Source organism: Malaclemys terrapin, chromosome 6 (assembly GCF_027887155.1).
Source record: "Malaclemys terrapin pileata isolate rMalTer1 chromosome 6, rMalTer1.hap1, whole genome shotgun sequence".
NCBI classification, from domain to species: Eukaryota; Metazoa; Chordata; order Testudines; family Emydidae; genus Malaclemys; species Malaclemys terrapin.
Genome location: NC_071510.1, coordinates 129,631,136 through 129,654,119, shown reverse-complemented (window position 1 = coordinate 129,654,119; position 22,984 = coordinate 129,631,136). Strand labels below are relative to the sequence as shown.

Sequence of the window (22,984 nt, the reverse complement as noted above, 5' to 3'; positions counted from 1 at the left end):
AGTATTACTGTCCCCAGTTTACAGAGGACTGACCTAATGAGGCGAGTTGGCTCGTTCAAAGCCAGAGAGAGAGTCAGGGCCACTGCTAGAAAGAGGTTGCAGCGGTTCCAATTCCCTGGCTGAATTCAGATCACATCTCACTCAGCTCTCTGATTTGGGCTGCATCCTTTTTAGGAAACACTTTCTCTACTCTACAAAAATGACTATGTTTAAACATGCTGTGAAGAATGGCTGTGCCCAAATTATGTTAATATGGGTCATGTGTGGACAGGAAAAAAAAATGTAATAAGCATGTTAGAGAAGCATGTCTTAGTCCAGGTATCTAGCTCTATCCATCTGAGCTCTCACTGGTTGTGGAGACCATGGTGGAGACCAAGCCTATCCATCCAACAACCTATTCCTCTTCCAAACAGACTCCTACAGCCTAATTTGACATCCCGAATGTGCTGCTATCAGCTGCGGGGATGAACACACTCATGGCATTGAGGATTCCATTTACATATAGATTTACTCTAAATCCTGGTAGAGATTTCAACACTAATGCAAAGAAAGGAGCATAAACCCCAGAGAACCACAGGTAACTAAGATTTTCAGGAGCTCGCAAGATAGCGCCCTTGGGCCTGGCAGCTGCCACATTAGAAGGGCACATATCCATGGCCAGTTCTAGTCTGTCAGTTAATTCTGACCATCAGCATTCCTCTGCTCCACTGATCAGACAATTTTAAGAGGCAGCAGGAATGTTAGGGTCTCCCTAAAAGATTCCATTGCCCACATGGAACATGAATGCAGAATTGCTTGGTGGCATACTTTGAGACTCTGAATTATGGTACCACTAACTCAGTGAATGAGATTTTCAAAGCAATCTAAGGCTATGTCTACACTACAGAGTTTTGTCGACAAAAGTTATGCTTAAAGTGCTGTAATTAAACTGCTGTTGCATATCCACACTATGCTCCTTGTGTCGGCAGAGCACGTCCACACTAGCAGCTCTTGCATCAACACAGAGAGCAGTGCACTGTGGGTAGCTATCCCACTGTGCAACTGGCCGCAGGGTGCTTTTGCAATGCCTCAGGGGGCAGATACAGCATCACATGATGCAGGTTTCTCAATCCCATCATTCCATGGGCATCCTACTAGATCGCCAACTGCTTTTCAACTGAAGTGTGTGTGGTGGGCAGTGTGTGTGACAGGGAGCATGAGTGAGGGGAAGAGACAGAAACATGTGTTGGGGACCTGTGTGTTGGGGGAGAGTGTGTCAGCATGCTGTCTCTTTAAGTTCAGACAGTAGTTTGAGCAGTCTCTCCACCCCTTCCCCTGCCCCCAGCAAGCGGGGAGGGGGAAGAACAACATTCCACATTAATGGTTCTGTGATTCCCTCCCTAGTTCTCTGACAGCCTCCTCAGCTCTGTGAGCTCTCCATGCTGAGGAATGTCAAAGCTTTCTGGAGCTTTAAAAGGGGAGGGGCACATGCCTGTGTAGCTAGATGCAGGGCAGCAGAATTCAAAATAGCGAGCAGAGCGGTCACGGTGGGCATTGTGGGATACTGGGGGAGGCCAGTTATGTTGACATAACGAACGGCTGTGTCTACACTGACGGCTTTGTTGCTTTAAATTTGCCACAAAAAGCTTTATGCCTCTCGTTGAGGAGGTTTTATTTTGTCCGCAAAACACCAGAGTTTTGCCACCAAAAGTAGCTTTGTAGTGTGCTCACCTCCACTGTTTGGTCAGCAAACGGCAGTTTTTGCGAACAAAACTGTGTAGTGTAGACAAGGCGTAAGGGCTTAGACATGTATCTCTTATTAATTTTAGTGGAAGATTGTCTAAATCCCCTAGAGTGCTTCTAAAAACTTAACTCCTTGTATTAGTGCACACCTGGCTTGCAGATTGTCAGAAGTGGCAAATACACAATTTGTGTTATAAACAGTATTTCTCTGCAAAGAAGACTGCTAGCAGAAATAAGTGCTGCTCCATTCCCGGGCCTCAGATTCCAGCGTGCTCACTGTCACACACAGAGTAAGCTACACCAGCGCTTACTGAATCAGTGTCCCATACACTTACCTGGTTCCAAGCCTATTTTGGCACTCTGCCGTCTGCCTTCATCTGAGTCTCTGAGTAACAGGTTCCCATCTAAGGAGAAGTGAATGGCCAGTTGGTCCACATAGCTTATCGGCTTGTATGCTCGTTCCTACAGAGGAAGAAGATAAAAAAATCAAATCTGGACAGATTAATGATATTATCGGGAACAATCTTTGCCTGTAGACGGTAACGCAGACCAGGTTGTATGTGGATAAAACGGGTGCATTTGTTATTCACATTTGTTTTCACTGCAGGTTCCAAGCCAACAGGAACCCGAGACTGCTGGCTAGGCCTCAGGGTATGCAGGACCACAAATAAACAATATGGGGGGCCAGGGTGGGGCAGGCAAGCAGGGGAGGGAAAAATCAGGTGTGTTTCAAGGAATGTTCAAATTTCAAGGAATGTTCCAATTGGAGGGATTTAGGTCTGATTCCAAAGGATCTTTCCGCTGACTACAGTGAGTTTTGGATCAAATCCATGGGCCTGTTAATCAGTGTTGCCAATTGAAACCTGTGGAGTAAAAGTTGGGGGACTCTATCCCTTTCAGAGTGCATCCTGTCACCTTTTTTCCCTAACGCAAGCACCGTCAGTGGCTTCCACTTCCCTCATGCTCAGTTTATAGGGTAGAACAGGGATAGGCAACCTATAGCACGGATGCCAAAGGCGGCACGCGAGCTGATTTTCAGTGGCACTCACACTGCCCAGGTTTTGGCCACCGGTCCGGGGGGCTCAGCATTTTAGTTTAATTTTAAATGAAGCTTCTTATACATTTTAAAAACCATATTTACTTTACATACAGCAATAGTTTAATTATATATTATAGACTTATAGAAAAAGACCTTCTAAAAAGGTTAAAATGTATGACTGGCACGCAAAACCTTAAATTAGAGTGAATAAATGAAGACTCGGCACCCCACTTCTGAAAGGTTGCCGACCCCTGGGGTAGAACAAGATCTTCCGACTGCCAGTACAACAGGCTCAAATTAATATCTGAAGATTATGCCAAATTCTCTGCTGCTTCATAGTCAGTAACAATATGGAACCAAAAAAAACCCCAACACCACAAGATGCATTCTTTGTTGGGAACAGATTAGTCTTCCATCACAACGTTGGATTAGGTGGTGCTGGAAATGGTAACACCTTCCCTAACACCATCACCGCCACCAGCACACAAAATGATTAGAACGTGTGGAAAACACACACGGGGCCTGATTTTCCTGTCACTTACACCGGTGTAAAATTCGTGCTCTGAAAGGCAACTTGTCTGACCTATGGTGGAGCATGTTCCCAAGTAAGGGCTTGTAATAAGGCAGATCCATGTGGAGCACCCTTCAGCAGCAGGCTGCAGCAGAACAGGTGCACCTGCCTCAGTTTCCCTCCCTCAGACTCACAGTAATTCTACACTAGCTTTCTTGCCTCAGTAACGCTCCTCTTTGGGGCCAGTTTGTTACCAAAATATGTTCAAATACTTCATAATAAGAGTCCCAAACATAGTCCATTTCTCACACCCAGTGTGTATAGTCCTTAAAATCCCACATCCTCTAATCCACCAGGATAGCCCATACCACACGCCAGCATCTTCCACCACCTCTGGGCTCTTCTACAGTCCTCTCCTGTCCTTTTACCAGGACAGCCACCCCAGCCCTTCCAGGTGGAGTGCAACCTCACGCTTCCCAGTGGGGACCCTCACAGTCTCTCTGCTGGAAGTTCACCCCCACCAGGGGGACATCCCTCACTCCCTCTGGTCTGTTAACCTGCCTCCATAATACCTCTCCTTCGGGCTGGTTTATACGAAAACATAGTGCTTTTATCTATAACAGAAGTCCAAAACAATAGTCCATTTATCACCCCCTGTGCAGATCACCCTTAAAATGTAACAACATCAAGTCCACAGACGTCGCACATAACACACTGGCATCTTTCACCACACCTAGGCTCTCTCCTTTCCTTCTACCAGGACTGGCTCTCTGGCTTGAGGAGGTCAGCCAGATCTCTCTGCTGCGCTCCTGCTGTCAGCCTTCCCCAGCAACCAACTACAGCTTCCTTCAGGAATCTCCTACAGTCTCCTGGTCTCTAGCAGCTTTCACCGGCCAGTCTTTCACTCCCATGCAGCTCTCACTTGCCCTTTTCCTGACTAAACCTTCCACTGTCTCAATCTCTTCCCCATTTATATGGCTCAGGTGTTTTCTTTTCACCCCAATTGGGAGGCAGCTAATAAGTCACAGGTGCATTGGCCTCTTCCTTCTTGAAGGGATGGTTTCCCCCATGACAGGGCCCTCTACCAGATGGCCAAATCTATGGATGTCAGCAAGAGCAGCACACCAGCTAACTTCAGCTGTTGCAATGCTGCAAAGTCTCCAAGGGTACGTCTACAATGCAAGTGAAGGTCTAATTGTAGCAGGAGTAGGCGTACCCACTCTAGCTTTAATCTAGCTAGCACAGGTAACAATAGTAGGGAAGATGTGGCGGCATGGGCATCAGCACAAGCTAGCAACCAGAGTGCAAGCCTGCTAGGGAGCCTGCGTACATACTCTGGTTGTCTAAAATACACCCACTTGCAGTTTAATAGTAAAAATGTTCAACAAAGACAAAGTAATACAACGCAGGAAGAAGACTTACATACCACTCCTTCTGGGAAGTATCAAAGGGGTAGCCGTGTTAGTCTGGATCTGAAAAGCAGCAAAGAGTCCTGTGGCACTTTACAGACTAACAGACATATAGGAGCATGAGCTTTCGTGGGTGAATACCCATTTCTTCGGATGCATGTAGTGGAAATTTCCAGGGGCAGGTATAAATAAGCAAGCAAGAGTGAGTCAGGCTAGAGATAACGAAGTTAGTTCAATCAGGGAGGATGAGGCCCTCTTCTAGCAGTTGAGGTGTGAACACCAAGGGAGGAGAAACTGCTTTTGTAGTTCGATAGCCATTCACAGTCTTTGTTTAATCCTGAGCTAATGGTGTCAAATTTGCAGATGAACTGAAGCTCAGCAGTTTCTCTTTGAAGTCTGGTCTTGAAGCTTTTTTGCTGCAGGATGGCTACCTTTAAATCTGCTATTGTGTGGCCAGGGAGGTTGAAGTGTTCTCCTACAGGTTTTTGTATATTGCCATTGCTAATATCTGGCTTGTGTCCATTTATACTTTTACGTAGGGACTGTCCAGTTTGGCCGATGTACATAGCAGAGGGGCATTGCTGGCATATGATGGCGTATATTACATTGGTGGACGTGCAGGTGAATGAACCGGTGATGGTGTGGCTAATCTGGTTAGGGCCTGTGATGGTGTCGCTGGTGTAGATATGTGGGCAGAGTTGGCATCGAGGTTTGTTGCATGGGTTGGTTCCTGAGTTAGAGTTACTGTGGTGCGGTGTGTGGTTACTGGTGAGAATATGGTGAGCAGATTTAAAGGTAGCCACAGAAAGAGAAACTGCTGAGCTCCAGTTCAGCTGCAAATTTGACACCATCAGCTCAGGATTAAACAAAGACTGTGAATGGCTATCCAACTACAAAAGCAGTTTCTCCTCCCTTGGTGTTCACACCTCAACTGCTAGAAGAGGGCCTCATCCTCCCTGATTGAACTAACCTCGTTATCTCTAGCCTTACTCACTCTTGCTTGCATATTTATACCTGCCCCTGGAAATTTCCACTACATGCATCCGACGAAGTGGGTATTCACCCACGAAAGCTCATGCTCCTATATGTCTGTTAGTCTATAAAAGTGCCACAGGACTCTTCGCTGCTTTTACAGATCCAGACTAACACGGCTACCCCTTTGACTCTTTGCTCCTTCTGGTAAGTAGTTTTCTTGAAGTGTGCAGTTCATCTTACACAGCAGGTGTGCTCCCAAGTATGCATTCAAACCCAGCCATATTTATAGCATGGTTGTTTACGAGCTAAAAGCACTCTCTATACATAGGGTGACCAGATGTCCCGATTTTATAGGGACAGTCCCGATATTTGAGGCTTTTAATTATATAGAAGCCTATTACACACCACCTCCTGTCCCGATTTTTCACACTTGCTGTCTGGTCACCTTATCTATACATCACCCAAGACTCAAATTCACCCATCAGCTTTTTACCGTGTTCTTCTTGTCCCATGATGTACATTTCTTCTCCTTTGGTTTAGATCCCACATTTCAAGAGCCATGATGACACAACCCAACCTCTACTACAGGGGTCGGCAACCTTTCAGAAGTGGTGTGCCGAGTCTTCATTTATTCACTCTAATTTAAGGTTTTGCGTGCCGGTAATATATTTTAACGTTTTTAGAAGGTCTTTTTCTATAAGTCTATAATATATAACTAAACTATTGCTGTATGTAAAGTAAATAAGGTTTTTAAAATGTATAAGAACCTTCATTTAAAATTAAATTAAAATGCAGAGCCCCCCGGACCGGTGGCCAGGACCCGGGCAGTGTGAGTGCCACTGAAAATCAGCTCACGTGCCGCCTTCGGCACCCGTGCCATAGGTTGCCTACCCCTGCTCTACTAGGACCCCCTGCTCGCCTTCCTCCGCAGCATGGGGCAGGGGTCACTTGCTGGAGGATTCTCAGCGATTTGAAGTCTTTAAATCATGATTTAGGGACTTCAATAGCTGAGTTCCGGGAGTGGGTGGGTCAGCTTTTGTAGCCCGCATCATGCGGGGGGTCAGACTAGATGATCATAATGGTCCCTTCTGACCTTAGAGTCTATGAGTCTGAGGACACACTGTTCATGAATCTAGCTTTTAACAGGTTTCATATCTGCTAATGCCAAAAGCTACGTTTAGCTTTGCAGAGTATTGCGGGATATAGACATAGATATAAATATAGCTATAGATATTGTGACATGAGTGAACAGAATTGCGGGAAGAGCATAATACAAGTCACTTGGGATAACTGTTCATATTTAATATAATATATACAATATTTATACCTTGCACATAACACCTATTAATGTGGGGGTGTAACACATTGCTAACCTGTGCTGAAACTCATGCTGCCACGTCTACACTACTATGGTTATCCAGGCTAGCTAGATTAAAGCTAGCACGGGTATGTCTCCCCAGGCGACAATCACACTTTCATAACAGAGCAGATGTATCCTAAGACTCAAACCATTTAAGGCTCTGGAGAGCAATATCAACACCTTAAGTGGCACCCAAAAGCAATAAGAAGCCATTGCAGACTCAAAGTGCTAATGTAACAATGCTCCTTAAAGCAAACACTGCTTTATTCTGCATGAACTGGACTACAGCTTCAAGGGAAGTATCATAGCCCCACGTCGAGCCCACTGCAGTCATTGAGAAGGTCCCGAGGGCATGAATAACTCATCCCCCTGGGTCACATTCTCCTCTCTGTTACACCACAGCCACAACACTGGAGTCAGTGAAATCGTGCCAGTGTAATGGAGAGGAAGATATGGCCCCATATCCACTCCCTGGGGGCCAGATTCTCCGCTCACTAGTTAAATTTCTTTTCTTATATAGAGTAAATACAAGGCCAAATTATCCCTGGCCTTTGCGCCGGCGCACAGGAATGAGACCAGAGAACAAAGTGCCTTCCCAAGCCTTTGAGCTCCCTACTCACGGCTAGGGACAATCCAAGTACTGCAGCTGGGACACTGCGGGAACTGCTCCCTCCACATGCCCCAGGGGGTGCAAACCATCCCAAGGAGGGAGGCGAGGAGGCATGGCCATGACTCCACCCTCCCCTTGCACAACCCACAGAGCTAGCTGAACATCCTGGGGGAGTAGGAAGCTCCACACGGATGCAGAATGTGCATGCACCTCCTGCACTGGAAAGCTGAGGGAGGAGGGATTGGACTTCATAAGGCACAATCCTTCCTGGAGCTTCCCCATGGGTCTCTGCCGCCAGGGCCGGTGCAAGGAAGTTTCGCGCCCTAGGCGAAACTTCCACCTTGCACGTCCCCGCCCCAGCTCTGCAGCAGCTCCCCGCACCCCCTCCCCTCCCCCCTGAGGCACCCCCTCCACCACAGCAGCTTCCCCCCTCCCTGCCCCCTGCAGCAGCTCCCCAGCCCAGCTCACCTCTGCTCCACCTCCTCCCCGAGCATGCCGCCCCTGCTCTAATTCTCCTCCACTCCCAGGCTTGCGGTGCCAAACAGCTGATTGGCACTGCAAGCCTGGGAGGCGGGAGAAGTGGAGCGGCCACCATGCGCTCAGGGAGGGGGCATAGGAACGATGTAAAAAAAAAAAAAAAAATTGGGGGCACCGCTTTTTGGCGCCCCCAAATCTTGGCGCCCTAGGCAACCGCCTAGTTTGCCTAAATGGTAGCACCGGCCCTGTCTGCAGCTCCGGCTGGTGACTAATTTCTCCACTTTGGCCCTGAATTGGCATTGATTGCACAAAACATGTTTTTGAACACTCATATTTTCATGAGACTGGAACACGCTATGAAGATATTGAGTTATAAATGCACTACTGACTAAAGAATCTTCTCTCTCCTCTCACCACTACTGAATGAAATAATTTATCAGCTGAGATTAGCTGCACTAATTACATTCCCTTTCAGAACTTGTTGAGTAACTGCCATCTCCTGTTTCTGCATAGTCAATTATGTTAATGTTTATAGACTTTTATCCTCTGCAAAAACCCTTGAGGAATTGATAGTAATATATGGAAAATAAAGTACATCCACACTAAAATACAAGTTACCTTGTTATACATTAAGCTAAGCACAAATCAGTAAATGGCACCCACCAGAACCGGGATTTATAGACCATTCTGCACCTACCTTAAAGCTGTATCGGACGATATTCTGGGGAGCATGTGGATTATTGGCTGTCAGGATGCGTGTAACTTCCTCTTTTAATTCCTTCGGAATGGAAAAACAGAGCCATAAATACAAGCCCGCTCTTAAAGCTGGAACAGTAACATATAGCATAAAAAGATCTCCAGGTGCCTCAGGCTCATTTCCATTGTGTTCAAACTGCAATGGGCATCTCAGCAAAAGCTTTTGCTTCCAGGAGGAACAATGGCTGTGGCAAAGTTAGTTCAGAATGTGCCAAGTTAGGGCCCCATCTGGCAACCACTACTGGGCATAATGCTTACTACCAAGGGTAGCTCCATTCACTTCAAAGGGATTACTTAGAGCAAGTCTACACTTCAAGCTGGAGGGGTCAATTCCAGCTTGAGGAGACAAACCTGCGCTAGCTCTGATCAAACTTACATGCTAATAATAGAGCATAGCTGCAGCAGCTATGGTGGTGGGACAGGCTAGCCGCCCGACTACATGCTGTGACAAAGTTTCTCCTCTATCTTGGTGGGTCCTGCGCTTATTGGCAGATTTTCTTGCCTCAGAGATTCACCATGTGGGTTGGGGAACAGCCCAGAGACCTTCCCCTCTGGAAGAACCCACAGTCCAGGTCAATTGGGAGGTTTGGGGGGAACCCGGGCCCGCCCTCTACTCCGGGTTCCAGCCCAGGGCCCTGTGGACTGCAGCTGTCTATAGTGCCTCCTGTAACAGCTGCATGACAGCTACAACTCCCTGGGCTACTTCCCCATGACCTCCTCCAAACACCTTACTCATAGACTCTAAGGTCAGAAGGGACCATTATGATCATCTAGTCTGACCTCCCGCATGATGCGGGCCACAAAAGCTGACCCACCCACTACTGGAATAATTCTCTCCCTTGACTCAGCTGTTGAAGTCCCCAAATCATGATTTAAAGACTTCAAATAGCTGAGAATCCTCCAGCAAGTGACCCCTGCCCCATGTTGCGGAGGAAGGCGAAAAACCTCCAGGGCCTCTGCCAATCTACCCTGGAGGAAAATTCCTTCCCGACCCCAAATATGGCGATCAGCTGAACCCCAAGCATGCGGGCAAGATTCTCTAGCCAGACCCTCTGGAAAAAGTTCTCTGTAGTAACTTTTAATGTCCCATCATTGACCTTCCTTATTCTCACCACAGGACCTTCCTCCGAGTGTCTGATAACGCTTGTGCTCCTCAGTCCTCCAGCAGCACACCCTCTCACTCTCAGCTCCTTACGCCTCTTGCTCCCAGCTCCTCACACTCACACCACAAACTGAAGTGAGCTCCTTTTTAAAACCCAGGTGCCCTGATTAGCCTGCCTTAATTGATTCTAGAAGCTTCTTCTTAATTGGCTCCAGGTGTCCTAATTAGCCTACCTGCCTTAACTGGTTCTAGCACGTTCCTGATTACTCTAGTGCAGCCCCTGCTCTGGTCACTCAGGGAACGAAAACTACTCATCCAGTGACCAGTATATTTGCCCTCTACCAGACTGCTGTACCCCACTGGTCTGGGTCTGTCACAATGCCTAGCATCTCGGATGTATACGTACTCAGGGCAGCTAGCCACTCCTGCTGAGGGGCCACCACCGCTTTTAACATGCTAACACGATCAGACCTAGTGGGGATATGTCTCCTCAAGCTGGAAATTACCCCTCCATCTCAAAGTGTAGGCATACTCCTAGATTCTTTAGTACTATGAGATATTATGTAGACTGTAGTAACACCCACAAAGTGGTAGGCGCTTTCCATACACAGATCCTGCCTTGAAGTGCGTGCAATCCAAAATAAGTTGTAAGCACTAAGCCCAGTAGTCAGTGTTTGCAGCATTGGCCCCTTGGTTAATAACAGCACCATTTATATAGAGAATAGGAGGACTTGCAGGGGGAGGGGGACGGAACACATCTTTCTTCTGTTGACCCTATGGAGATCACAGTGCAAAGTATGAAGAACCTAAGGCTGTGTCACTTTTATATGGCCCACCCTTTGCAGCGGGGATCCTGCTTTGAGCAGAGAATCTGGAGGCAGTTGTGGACAGGGATGTGCCTGACTCTGTGGTTCCATTGGAGCCATGCTGCCAAGGAGCAAGGCTAGAGCTCTAGGACCCTCAACACAAAAGGCCCCAGAATCCTCCGGGTCCCTGGGATGCTCAGGGCTTGTTGGTTGACCTTATGGGCTGTTCCACCAGGGGAAATCCTGTTCCACCACCCCAATGGAAGAACAGGGGAGAAATCTTCTCCTCAAGGACATTTTCTCTCTTCTAGCCCATTGGGTCTAGAAGGTTCCTTCAGGTAATGCTCTCCAGCTCGTACCGCTGAAGGCAATTTTGTTTTAAACGGCAGAAACAGTGCACTAAAAACTCGGTGAAGTGTTTGCAGGGATTCTGCTTTTGTGTAAACAACCCATGAAAACCCCTAATACTCTTTTACTCACAGCTTCGGTCAACTCCAGTTGGTCCGGGGGTTTGAGTAGAGTTTTTGACTGGGTCCATTCATCTGCCCCCTCTCCCACTTCAGTGGATGCATCTTCATCCTACCACAGGAGCAACAAACCCATTAATGCACTGAGATGGGGACGGTTTCAGCGGTGTGAGGGGATGGAAGTAGGGAAGCAGCTGATTCCATTCATTCTCTAAATGAAGCTTTGGCCAGTCTTAGCTAACACAGACCTTGTGGGCCTTGAAAGGTGTGGCGTTGCCATAGCTGCCACTGAATGAACCTACGAGGTGCTCAGCACTTCTTAGGATCATAAGAACATAAGAACGGCCATACTGGGTCAGACCAAAGGTCCATATAGCCAGTATCTGGTCTTCCAACAGTGGCCAATACCAAGTTGTTGCCCTGGATTTGAGGGGTGTATATATCCCAGAATGTGATCAAGCTAATTGCAATTATATTATGTGCACTCAGCCACTATGAATTAATGAAACAGAACACCACATATTGGATGGTTAATTTGGAGACAGGCTTTCAGAAGCAAGGTCATAACTACTGGCAGTTTTGCTAATCAGTATGGGAGGGGAAGGAAGAAAAAGTAAACAACTGAGAGTGAAAAAAGATATATGGATGAACAGCCTTGAGTCTAGATGCCTCTGTTAGTAAAAGTTAGGAAAAGTGATGACTTAGTAGGGGTCATTATGACCTATGTGTTTAGTAGAAGTTAGTTATAAAAAGTTCAGATAACAAAGTGTATTTGGGAGCAGTCCTTGGGAGCTATCCTAGGAGAGGCGTTTTCCTGACATATTTACTCCCCGTCAGGAAAGTGTTTGGCCAGCACTGACCTGTCGTTGTTTACTCAATACCGTCTCAGAATATAGGTAAATATCTGGGATGTCCTAAACCTATTGCTTATGTCTGTGTGTGCTTAAATCTAATAACTGCAGTGTTAGACAAAAGCACGCTGACTTGCATTTCCCCTTGATCAGACAGAATTGCTGAGTTCCTGTTGATTTATTCCTTTCACCGCCTGGAATGAAATAGTTCAGTTGCCCCTGTTGGGGGTTCTGGTAACCCTGGGTAACAAGGTGCCACATTGGGAATGAACAGAACAGGTAATCATCAAGTGATCCATCCCCTTTCATTCATTCCCAGCTTCTAGCAAACAGAGGCTAGAGACACCATCCCTGCCCATCCTGGCTAATAGCCACTGAAGGATCTAAGCTGGGGGGGAGAGGTAGAGACGCTGGAGGGTAGGGATAGGGTCCAGAGTGACCTAGACAAATTGGAGGATTGGGCCAAAATAAATCTGATGATGTTCAACAAGGACAAGTGCAGAGGGCTGCACTTAGGATGGAAGAATCCCATGCACTGCTACAGGCTGGGGACCGACTGGCTAAGCAGCAGTTCTGAAGAAAAGGAGCTGGGGATTACAGTGGACGAGAAGCTGGATATGAGTCAGCAGTGTGCCCTCGTTGCCAAGAAGGCTCACAGCATATTGGGCTGCATTAGTAGGAGCACTACCAGCAGATCGAGGGACGTGATTATTCCCCTCTATTCGGCACTGGTGAGGCCACACCTGGAGTATTGCGTCCAGTTTTGGACACACACACACACCCCCCCCCACTACGGAAGGGAGTGGACAAATTGGAGAGAGTCCAGCAAAGGGCAACAAAAATGATTAGGGGGCTGGGGCACATGACTTACGAGGAGAGGCTGAGGGAACTGGGCTTGTTTAGTCTGCAGAAGAGAAGTCGGAGGGGGGATTTGATAGCAGCATTCAACTGCCTGAAGGGGGGTTCCAAAGAGGATGGAGCTCGGCTGTTCTCAGTGTTGGTAAATGACAGAATAAGAAACAATGGTCTCAAGTTGCAGTGGGAGAGGTCTAGGCTGGATATTAGGAAACACTATTTCGCTAGGAGGGTGGTGAAGCACTGGAAGGGGTTACCTAGGGAGGTGGTGGAATCTCCATCCTTAGAGGTTTTTAAGGCCTGGCTTGACAAAGCCCTGTCTGGGATGATTTAGTTGGGGTTGGTCCTGCTTTGAGCAGGGGATTGGACTAGATGACCTCCTGAGGTCTCTTCTAACCCTAATCTTCTGTGATTCTTCCTCCATGAATTTATCTAGTTCTTTTTGAACCCTGACCAGGCCCTTGGTTACTGTCAAAATTGCTTGTCATGTCTGAAGATCTTTTCTTTCCCTTTTCATAACAAGAGCAACAGTTTTTTCATTTAATCTTCACAATTTTAAAAATGACAACTCTAGTTCTCTTGCTCGTATTACACCCAATCTCTAAGAGAGCCATATGCAGAACATATTATATTGATGCTCTAAATTGAGACTGTTCAATGGCTCAGTAAAGGACCAGCAGTTATTTCTGAAGTGTTGTTACATAAGCAACACCTAGAAATTATTTCAGATATAAAGATTTAGGGATCACATTTTAGGCAGAGCAATGTTAACCGTTTTCTTGTAAAGGTCAGCAGGCATTACACCACAGTACAAGCAAACATCTTATCTGCATGGCCATAGCAAAGAGAGATGCTTTCACTGGGGTACTTGATGGTGTTATTATGTTACATCACTAATAGAAAAGTGATCGCTGTAAGGATTAATTTCAATTCCTTTTCATTACCATTATGCTTGCAGAGCACCAAGTCACTGATTAAAGGGTATAACAGCTTGGGGCAGTTTTTCCCCCTTAAATTGGAACGTCTAATGAGTTGAATTTAAAATAAATCAATCTTTCTTTTAAATCCAGTTGTCTCAGTTCTATTAAACCGTATATCTCTTAGTCCAGAGACATGCAACCTATGGTCTTAAAGCCATGTACAGAGTCTAAACTTCTCATGCATGCCACGTCTCCGGCACAGTGATTGCAATAATGATCATACGAATGCTGCCTGCCACACAAGGCAGCAAGGGGAATGCTCAGCAAACTAAACGAAGACCCTTGGATCCTGCCCCATCCCGCCGAACAGCCATGAAGATGCTTCAGTGAGATGGGAACACTCACACAAACACCGCAGTTCCGTTTGACGCTGTGAGCCAAAATACAATCACAGTGTAAGATCCTAATGATGCGGTGTTATGGTTTCTGGGGTCTGCTGCCTCAGTATAAGATTATTATTTGTACAACACCATAAGAGTACAAAGCACTGTACAAGATCTACATATGCCTAGCAATGATTGATGATAACTGTGGGGTCCATTGAGGATGGCCAGGCAATGCTATGTTGGCTACATGCCATGTACCAAGGAAACTCACCGTTTGCACATTCTAGTTTTCTTGCTTTAGTTTTAATTTCCATTTTATACTCTAATTTGCTGATGTAATTCCCTTCTTAATGAGAGTCTAGAACAACCCTCTATTGCTAAATAAATTTTAATGTTACCAGTTATACCAAGTTGGCCATCATTGAAATGGAATCTACTTTGCTTCTCATGGATGTAGAGAAATGCAGTCACTCAGAAAGTTTGGGATTTGGTGACAAGTTGTGTCTCTTACCCGTTTTTTTGAGGTGCTTTTGGCAGTCCTTGATTGTACCGCCTTAACTGCTGGTCCTATTTGTCCACCTTGGCTCTAAAACAAATACACACAAAATGTAAAACCAATGTAGAAGTTTATAACCACTTTCCTGATATAACCAAACCAGAATAAGAACTGAGAAGAGCCCACCAAGGTTTGTTACAATAATAACGACTAATATTTCTATAGCATCTTCATCCAAGGATCCCAGTACATTCTACAAACTGATTCAAAATTCTATATATGAATCATTTCACCCCCCACTGAAAAGCAGCCACTTCTGGACTATAACAAACCAGTAATTTAATAGCACGCAGGAACACTATGTGACAGTTCAGGATAGAAATGGAACAATTCCATATGAAATTGAAACCAAAGGAGAAATTTAAGCCTGAAGAACGTAATTATGAAATTTAGCCAGGTCACCAGTGCTGTTATTCCTGCTCTTTCAAAAAATATGCCATAGGGTCCACAATGGCCAAAAATGCCATTTTAAAAAGTATATTGACTGCATCTAGGGACCAGAACACATCCTGTTTGGCAGGAAGATGGACATGATGACTTTAATATGACTTTCCCATCTCTTATATCTATAATTCCATTATTTGTTAGGCCTCTAGAATAGGAATTCTGCAGACAAATCATTTTAAATGATGACACATGTGGTAGCACAGATTATACTAGACCAAGGTTTTCTCTTGAAACTTTCAGTGTTGTTTGCCCTTGCCACAAGATAAGACACGCTACCGACACTAGAAAGGTCTCAGGGAAGTTTATTCTGGAAAAGGGCATCTCAGAACGATAACATATGGGCAGATCTATGCATTCCTTTTGTTCCGAAAATGGGGAGTCGTAACACATATTCCCATTGGTGGCTCACTACTCTGTATCAGCAACTCTTGGCAGGCCGGAAAAACTTACTACACCTAACACATTACTGTCATAGTATTTATCTGTCAAGAATGTTATGGAGATATAAAATGAAAGCTGGTGACACACTGGTCATTACTATCATTGTGAAATATATGTATTAACACTATATGAGGAACTGTGGATACTCCCTGATATTATGCTTTAAAGTCTGTAACCAAGCAAAGGGAAAAACAGGTTTTCTTCCAGACAAGAGGGAGGATAGTTATCTTCCTGTCTCCAATGTAAATTGAGCATTGTGATTCCGAAGACATTGGGCAGTTCATTTTCATCCAAGGTAAATAGGAGGAACAAATTAGCAAGAACATGTGAAATCAGGATGGGAAGATACTGGAGTCTGATCCCCAGGAGTTCATTCTATCTCTTGTGGCACCTTTGAGACTAACAGAAGTACTGGGAGCATAAGCTTTCGTGGGTAAGAACCTCACTTCTTCAGATGCAAGTCGTAGATGCACTTGCATCTGAAGAAGTGAGGTTCTTACCCACGAAAGCTTATGCTCCCAGTACGTCTGTTAGTCTCAAAGGTGCCACAGGACCCTCTGTTGCTTTTTACAGATTCAGACTAACACGGCTACCCCTCTGATATTCTATCTCTTGTGACAAAGACGATAAACTTTCGGGAATACATGGAACAACAAAAAGTCATGTTGGTTTTCCATCACTTAGGGGACAAAGAGGTCAGTGCTCTTTCGATCTTTGAATGGTGGATCCCCTGCCCTGTGGGTGGGTGATGCCGAAAGGTTGCTTTACATAAGGAACTCATCTTAGTCAAGGATTGTAGCCTGGTAAGTTTTAGTCACTTAAAAGTGTGTTCTACTTTCATTTTATTTGGAACCATTTCTGTCTCTATTATTCTTGGTTAGTATCGCTTAGATCTCAGTTTTTGGTTAATAAACTTCTCTTTCTTTTATCATAAGTATATCTCAGCACTATTATACTAAGCAGAGTGTGAATTCCTGATTAAACCAAGCAGGCTGCTGTGCACATTGTCTCTTTAGAGACAGCAGACTTGGTAATTTCTGTGGTCGTCCAGTGACAACGGCTGGATGCTGTGGGGAGACACTTCTAGAGAGTTTGGGAACTGAAGTACATCAAGGGTTAACCTGGAAGGCAGAGTTGGAACTAGTAGAATTATGAGGAATCTGTGGGGCTGGCAAACAAACTGGAGTGACTGGGAGTTGCCATTCAGTTTAGCACCAGCGGATCCCTTTTATGCTGAGGCAGAGGAGTAATATGTTGATTTACAGTTCTGGACACCTGGAGAAAGTGTCACAGGCATTTACACCCTTGTTTAATCAGAGATAACTCAACAACTTTAAATTTAATCATATTCCAAAAAAATAATTGTTTTAACTCCATTATGTGCAAAGAGGCCGAGCTATGATTGATGTGACACCTTTACTTTCAGTTTCCTGGCTTTGGCATGATTAAGATCTCAATCATAATATGTCACTTAACAGCATATTTTACATTTAATTTTAAATTACTGGGATAATGTTCTTTTAAAAATCCCAAAGTACCATTGTCTGACTTTCCTTTTTAGCATGCCTGCCAAATGCTGATAGGATTCAAATAACTACAGATACAAAAGAACTTTGCAAGTGTCCTCAGAAAACTCAGCTAACATTTTAATAAAACAAATGAATAATAATAATCAACTAATAATATCGTGCACTCACATGGCACATAGCACCTACCACCAGCCAATCCCACAGTGATTCATGAAATATTAACTGGGTCTCACTATACCCCGTGAGATAGGAATTGTTATTATCCACTTCACATATGGAGAGAACATAGAAAGGTTAAGAGGTTTCCCAAAGGTCACATACTGAAGTCAGTAGCAGAGAAAAGAACCCAGGAATCCTGGCTCCCAGGCCTCTACTCAAACCATTAGACCAGTGGTTCGCAAAATTGTTCCGCCGCTTGTGCAGAGAAAGCCCCTGGTGGGCCGGGCCGGTTCGTTTACCTGCCACGTCCGCAGGTTTGGCCGATCGCGGCTCCCACTGGCTGCGGTTCACTGCTCCAGGCCAATGGGAGATGCTGGAAGCGGCGTGGGCCGAGGGATGTACTGGCCGCCGCTTCCAGAAGCTCCCATTGGCCTGGAGCAGTGAACCGCAGCCAGTGGGAGCCGCGATCGGCCGGACCTGCGGACGCAGCAGGTAAACAAACCGGCCTGGCCCGCCAGGGGCTTTCTCTGCACAAGCGGCAGAACAAGTTTGGGAACCACTGCACTAGACAATACTGCTCTTCTATACTGTTTCAATCCAGCAGCAGCAGTGGATGTAGCCATTCTATTTTAAAAGGAACACGCTGTACCTGAATTTAATGTGACTTAAGCAACAACATTTCAAACAGGTTTCCAGAGCACAATTTAATTCAGATCCAATTCAAAATCAAACTACTAACTTTAAATAGGAAAAAAAGCCTACTTACCATTCCCCCCTATAAATGAGTCTGTCCATGCTTTTATCTGGCAGTAAAGGCATTGACAAGGCACTCTGAAGGTAATTGGTTTTGGCAGTTGGGCAATTTTCAATTAACACAGCATAAAGAAGAACAGGAGTACTTGTGGCACCTTAGAGACTAACAAATTTATTAGAGCATAAGCTTTCGTGGACTACAGCCCACTTCTTCGGATGCATATAGAATGGAACATATAATCAGATTATATGTTCCATTCTATATGCATCCGAAGAAGTGGGCTGTAGTCCACGAAAGCTTATGCTCTAATAAATTTGTTAGTCTCTAAGGTGCCACAAGTACTCCTGTTCTTCTTTTTGCGGATACAGACTAACACGGCTGTTACTCTGAAACAGCATAAAGAGCAATCAGTGAAAAAAATCTGTAACTATATTAAAAATGAAAAGCCCCACTGAAGAAAAGCAAGAATCTGACTTCACCAGAAGCAAAAAGAAACTGGAGCAAACACACTGTCCCCTCCCTGCACCCTCCCACTCATGATTCTCCAGGTACTGAAGGGATTGCAGGACAGTGGGTGATCCTACATGTCACTTGGGGGAATTTGGGATGATATAGCAGCACAAACTCCCTTTGAAACCCATGACCTTCTGCTAATTGCACCCTGCATATGTCAACCGTTAACTTCTAAAAAAACAGAAGAACAGGAGGACTTGTGGCATCTTAGAGACTAACAAATTTATTAGAGCATAAGCTTTCGTGGACTACAGCCCACTTCATCCGAAGAAGTGGGCTGTAGTCCACGAAAGCTTATGCCCTAATAAATTTGTTAGTCTCTAAGGTGCCACAAGTCCTCCTGTTCTTCTTTTTGCGGATACAGACTAACACGGCTGTTACTCTGAAACTTCTAAAAAAACAGTTACCATCATTAGCCCCTTTGTGTTATTCTCCCATTCTCACCGCCAAGCTTTTTTCTATGAGGTTCCCTACACCTGGAATATTCTTCCTGACCTAGTCTGCTATGCTTATGGCGTCTCCTCCATTGGTCTGCCCTTAAGCTCCAGGAAATTTACAAACGCTCACAACAAGGAACCAGATGCTGGTAGCCTTACTCATGAGTAGTCCCATTGAAGCCAAGTAGACTATTCACAGAATAAGGTGCAGTACTATTATGAGTGAGGCTAGTGAAATTTGGCCCAAAGAAGCATGAGAAAAAATAAAATCTAAAAAAATGGAATAACAGGAAGGGTGGAAAACATAACTATATCAGCGCTTTGCCTCTTCCTGAATTCCCTCTCCCTCGTTCTTTGTGTGTTGGCTCCACAGCTCATCCCCACCCTACCTATGCTCTCTCAGACAGTATCAAGATGGCTGTCCCCACCTCGGTTCAGCAAATGATGCCAGACTTTCTGGCCCATTTTAAAATGTTTCCAACCAAGCACGTCCAGGCTTTTTCCCACACTGTGCCTCTGCATGGGAGGAGTTCCTTGTAATATCTTCTAAGCCATCACACTTCAAATACTTCCTTAAAATTCTTCTCTCCTATGATGTCTACCAAAAGCTCAACAATGGGTCAGCGGCTGGTGTGCTGTCATCATTCCTCAGAATGTTGAGCAGTATTGTCCCATTGTTCCCCCACCACCGTCTGTTTGCTGTATCCACCTTTTGTCTATCATCTTATACTTAGATCGTAAGTCCTTTGGGGGAAGAGACCATCTCTTTATTGTACGTTTGCACAGTAACTGGCTCAAACGGTACCTCTCTGTGACAGATATTGCAGGAAGTTACCTTGTCTTTGTATTACCCATATTGTATTAAGTGTATGAATGATTTGTGTATCATTGTGGGCCAGGGACAGACAAAGAAACGACTTTTGGATAAATAGCCCAAGTTTAAACTGATTCGGGACCTTCATTCTGATTTCTGATCTAAAGACTGATATGAACTTGTAACCACAGGGAAAACCCAGTTGTGGGGTTTGAAGGACTGACACCTACCAGATCCCACTGTTGGAGCTGGGGGACTGATCTCTAAGCTTTTTAGAATGCATGTAGGTTCTTTTATTGTTTTAGATGCTTTCTCTGTAATGCTTTTACCTTAAGAATAAATGGGCTTGTTTAGAAGGAGCTGGGTGGTAACTTGTAACTGCTGGCAGCACACTGGTCATAGCCCTTGGAGAGACAGCAAAGCACAGCAGACTGGCTTGCTGAGGAAATCACAGTGTAGATCAGGTAAGTGTGCAGCCTTAAAACTCCCAGTCAGAAGGGAGTAAAATGTGGCTCTCTGCCCTGGAGAGGTGACAGCTGGGAGCAGAAAACCCTGAAGTGTGTGCCCTCAAGCAACCACAAAGGGGGAATACAGGTGCAGCTACCCTGCTTCCGCGGCAGTCATGTCCCAGTTTGTATGTGTGCAATTGATTGTTCCTTCCTAAGTGCAGTACTTTGCATTTCTCCTCATTTAATTTCATCCTATTTACTTCAGACCATTTCTCCAGTTTGTCCAGAGCATTTTGAATTCTAATCCTGTCCTCCAAAGCCCTTGCAACTCCTCCCAGCTTGGGATCATCTGCAAACTGTATAAGTGTACTCTCTATGCCATTATACAAACCATTGATGAAGATATTGAACAGAACCGGACTCAGGACCAATCCCTGCAGGACCCCACTCAATATGCCCATCCAGCTTGACTGTAAACCACTGACAACTACTCTCTGGGAACAGTTTTCCAACCAGTTGTCCCCACCCCTTAAAGTAGCTCCATCTAGGCTAGATTTCCCTAATTGATGAGACGGTCATGCAAGACAGTATCCAAAGCCTTACTAAAGTCAAGATTTGGTATGTATCTAAATCAAATATGTCTAAGCTCCCAGTGGCCACGGTTTGCCGTTCCTGGCTAATGGGAGCTGCAGGAAGCGACAGGCCACAGGGATGTTCTGGTCGCCGCTTCCCGCAGCTCCCATTGGCTGGGAACGGCGAACCGCGGCCACTGAGAGCTGCAGGGGGGCCGTGCCTGCGGACAGTCGTCAGCAAAATGTCTCATGGCCCACAATCAGATTATCCTTATGGTCCGCATGGCTCTGGCCAGACCATAAGTTGCCCACCAATGGTCTAAACTGATGTATTTATTTTTTTAATTGCTGTTATCTCCCTCTTCTGTTCATTCCCTTTGAAGTATCTGGCACTAGCCACTGTTGGAAGACAGGATACTGAGCTTGATGGACCATTGGTCTGACCCAGTACTGTCTGTAGTAGAAAGAGAGAGCCGGAGACATGAGGCCTGGTATATGGGGCCTGGTATGAGGCCTAAGGCCTGAACTAAAGTCAGGCCCTGCTGAGATAAAGCAAAGTTAGCAAGAGTCAAGCTATGAACAAAAGTCAGGCCCTGTTACAAAGCAGATGCTTGCTTGCAGGCTCACTCTCAAATACACGAACTTGGCAAGAATAGGGCTGGCGTTGCAAAAACATAAGCACACCTAGGCACTAAGTATTTACGTAAACACATTCCAGTAAGGTAATGCCAGAACGCCCCAATACAAGTTTATGGTATAAACACACTTCCCAAAGATGATACAGTGACACATTGACCCCTCCTAAGGATAAGGTCAGGATGACAGGGTGATGAATAGAGATGTTTTGATCGAACCAACAGGTACAAGGTAAAGGATGGTAACTAACCACATCATAGGGGAGATACATAGCTTGTTTGTATCATTGTGTAAAAGAGGGGTCACAAAGGGGGTATCTTTGTCCAGCTGAGCAGGGAATGTAAAGTACCACCGTTCACAGAGCTGGTCCATTATCACGGGCATACATGTGCTAGTGTACCTGTAGACATTGATCCGGGGAACTAGTACGTGCTTTGTCAGCAATAAACCTGGCCGAGTGCCTTCGCTACTGAATGTTGTCTGTGGTCTTCTTGGACAATATGACGGGAGCCTGCTGGAGAGGCTATCTGGCCAGAGCCAGTGCAGCATGCAGAGAGAACAGCCAACAGCTGACAATACTGCCTTTTTTATGTTCCTATATTTTGCTTCTAACCTGTTTATTCCTACCTGCAGATCACCTCTTATTGGTTATTGCTGGTGGTGGCGGTAGTGAGTAGATCATCTGCCGTGTCCTAAAAAGCAGAGGTCTGCTCACAGAGGCAGCATTCGCTCAAAACCCAACACTGACTTGTGGCTCACAGGAAAGGAGGCAACTGCACAGACCTTTCAAAAAGAAAAGTGTCCACCCTTGACTTTCAGGACAAAATCTTGCCCTGACTGTCCAAGTGAGAGGGCGCAGTGATGTCACTGAAGGCCCCATCCCATCAGCCAGGGCAAGACTCCCCACAATAGCCTATGCTGGTGGGTGCACCTGACAGTTACTTTGAGCAGAACACTTCCGGACACAGGGTAGCTCTTGCTGCCGACCACAGCATAGACACTAGACCTAATCTGTAGATCACAACCCCTCGGGAGCAGGGTAAAGTTCCTCCCTGTGCTGTGCCCAAGGCCTAAAGTGGGCTGGGTTGCATGAGGTTGCAGATCCAGCTTAAAATACCAGAGAACTTGGAGTGAGGCTTAGGCAGGTTGGTCACGTTGTCAGTTACTCTAAACAAGCTTCGCAGGTGCTGGAAAATTGCTCATGAACTCATGAAACAGCAATCAGAGAGTAATGCCAGACCCCACCTTTCTTTGAGATTATAAAATATGCATGTGCCCTCTCTTTAACCACCCCACACACACATACACACACTCATTCTCAAGCACTGGGTGATCAGACTTCACAATTTAGCAATCCAAATGTGCCTCCTGCTAAATTTACTTTATCTTCCCGAGCACAGACACTATCATTCCTGCTTTCCCTGCAGCAAA

General features: G+C 45.6%; 1 protein-coding gene across 1 annotated transcript in view; it reads right to left on the bottom strand.

Moving 5' to 3' along the window:
• The window catches only part of DNAI1 (dynein axonemal intermediate chain 1), a 298,189-nt gene that overhangs the window by 260,366 nt on the left and 14,839 nt on the right, over nucleotides 1-22,984 (bottom strand). Inside the window, exons 2-5 of the mRNA XM_054031240.1 lie at nucleotides 14,758-14,832; nucleotides 11,248-11,346; nucleotides 8,801-8,881; nucleotides 2,058-2,184 (exon numbers count right to left, since the gene is read on the bottom strand). Of these exons, the coding sequence (XP_053887215.1) occupies nucleotides 2,058-2,184; nucleotides 8,801-8,881; nucleotides 11,248-11,346; nucleotides 14,758-14,832 (382 nt within the window). The remainder of the gene's footprint in view (nucleotides 1-2,057; nucleotides 2,185-8,800; nucleotides 8,882-11,247; nucleotides 11,347-14,757; nucleotides 14,833-22,984) is intronic.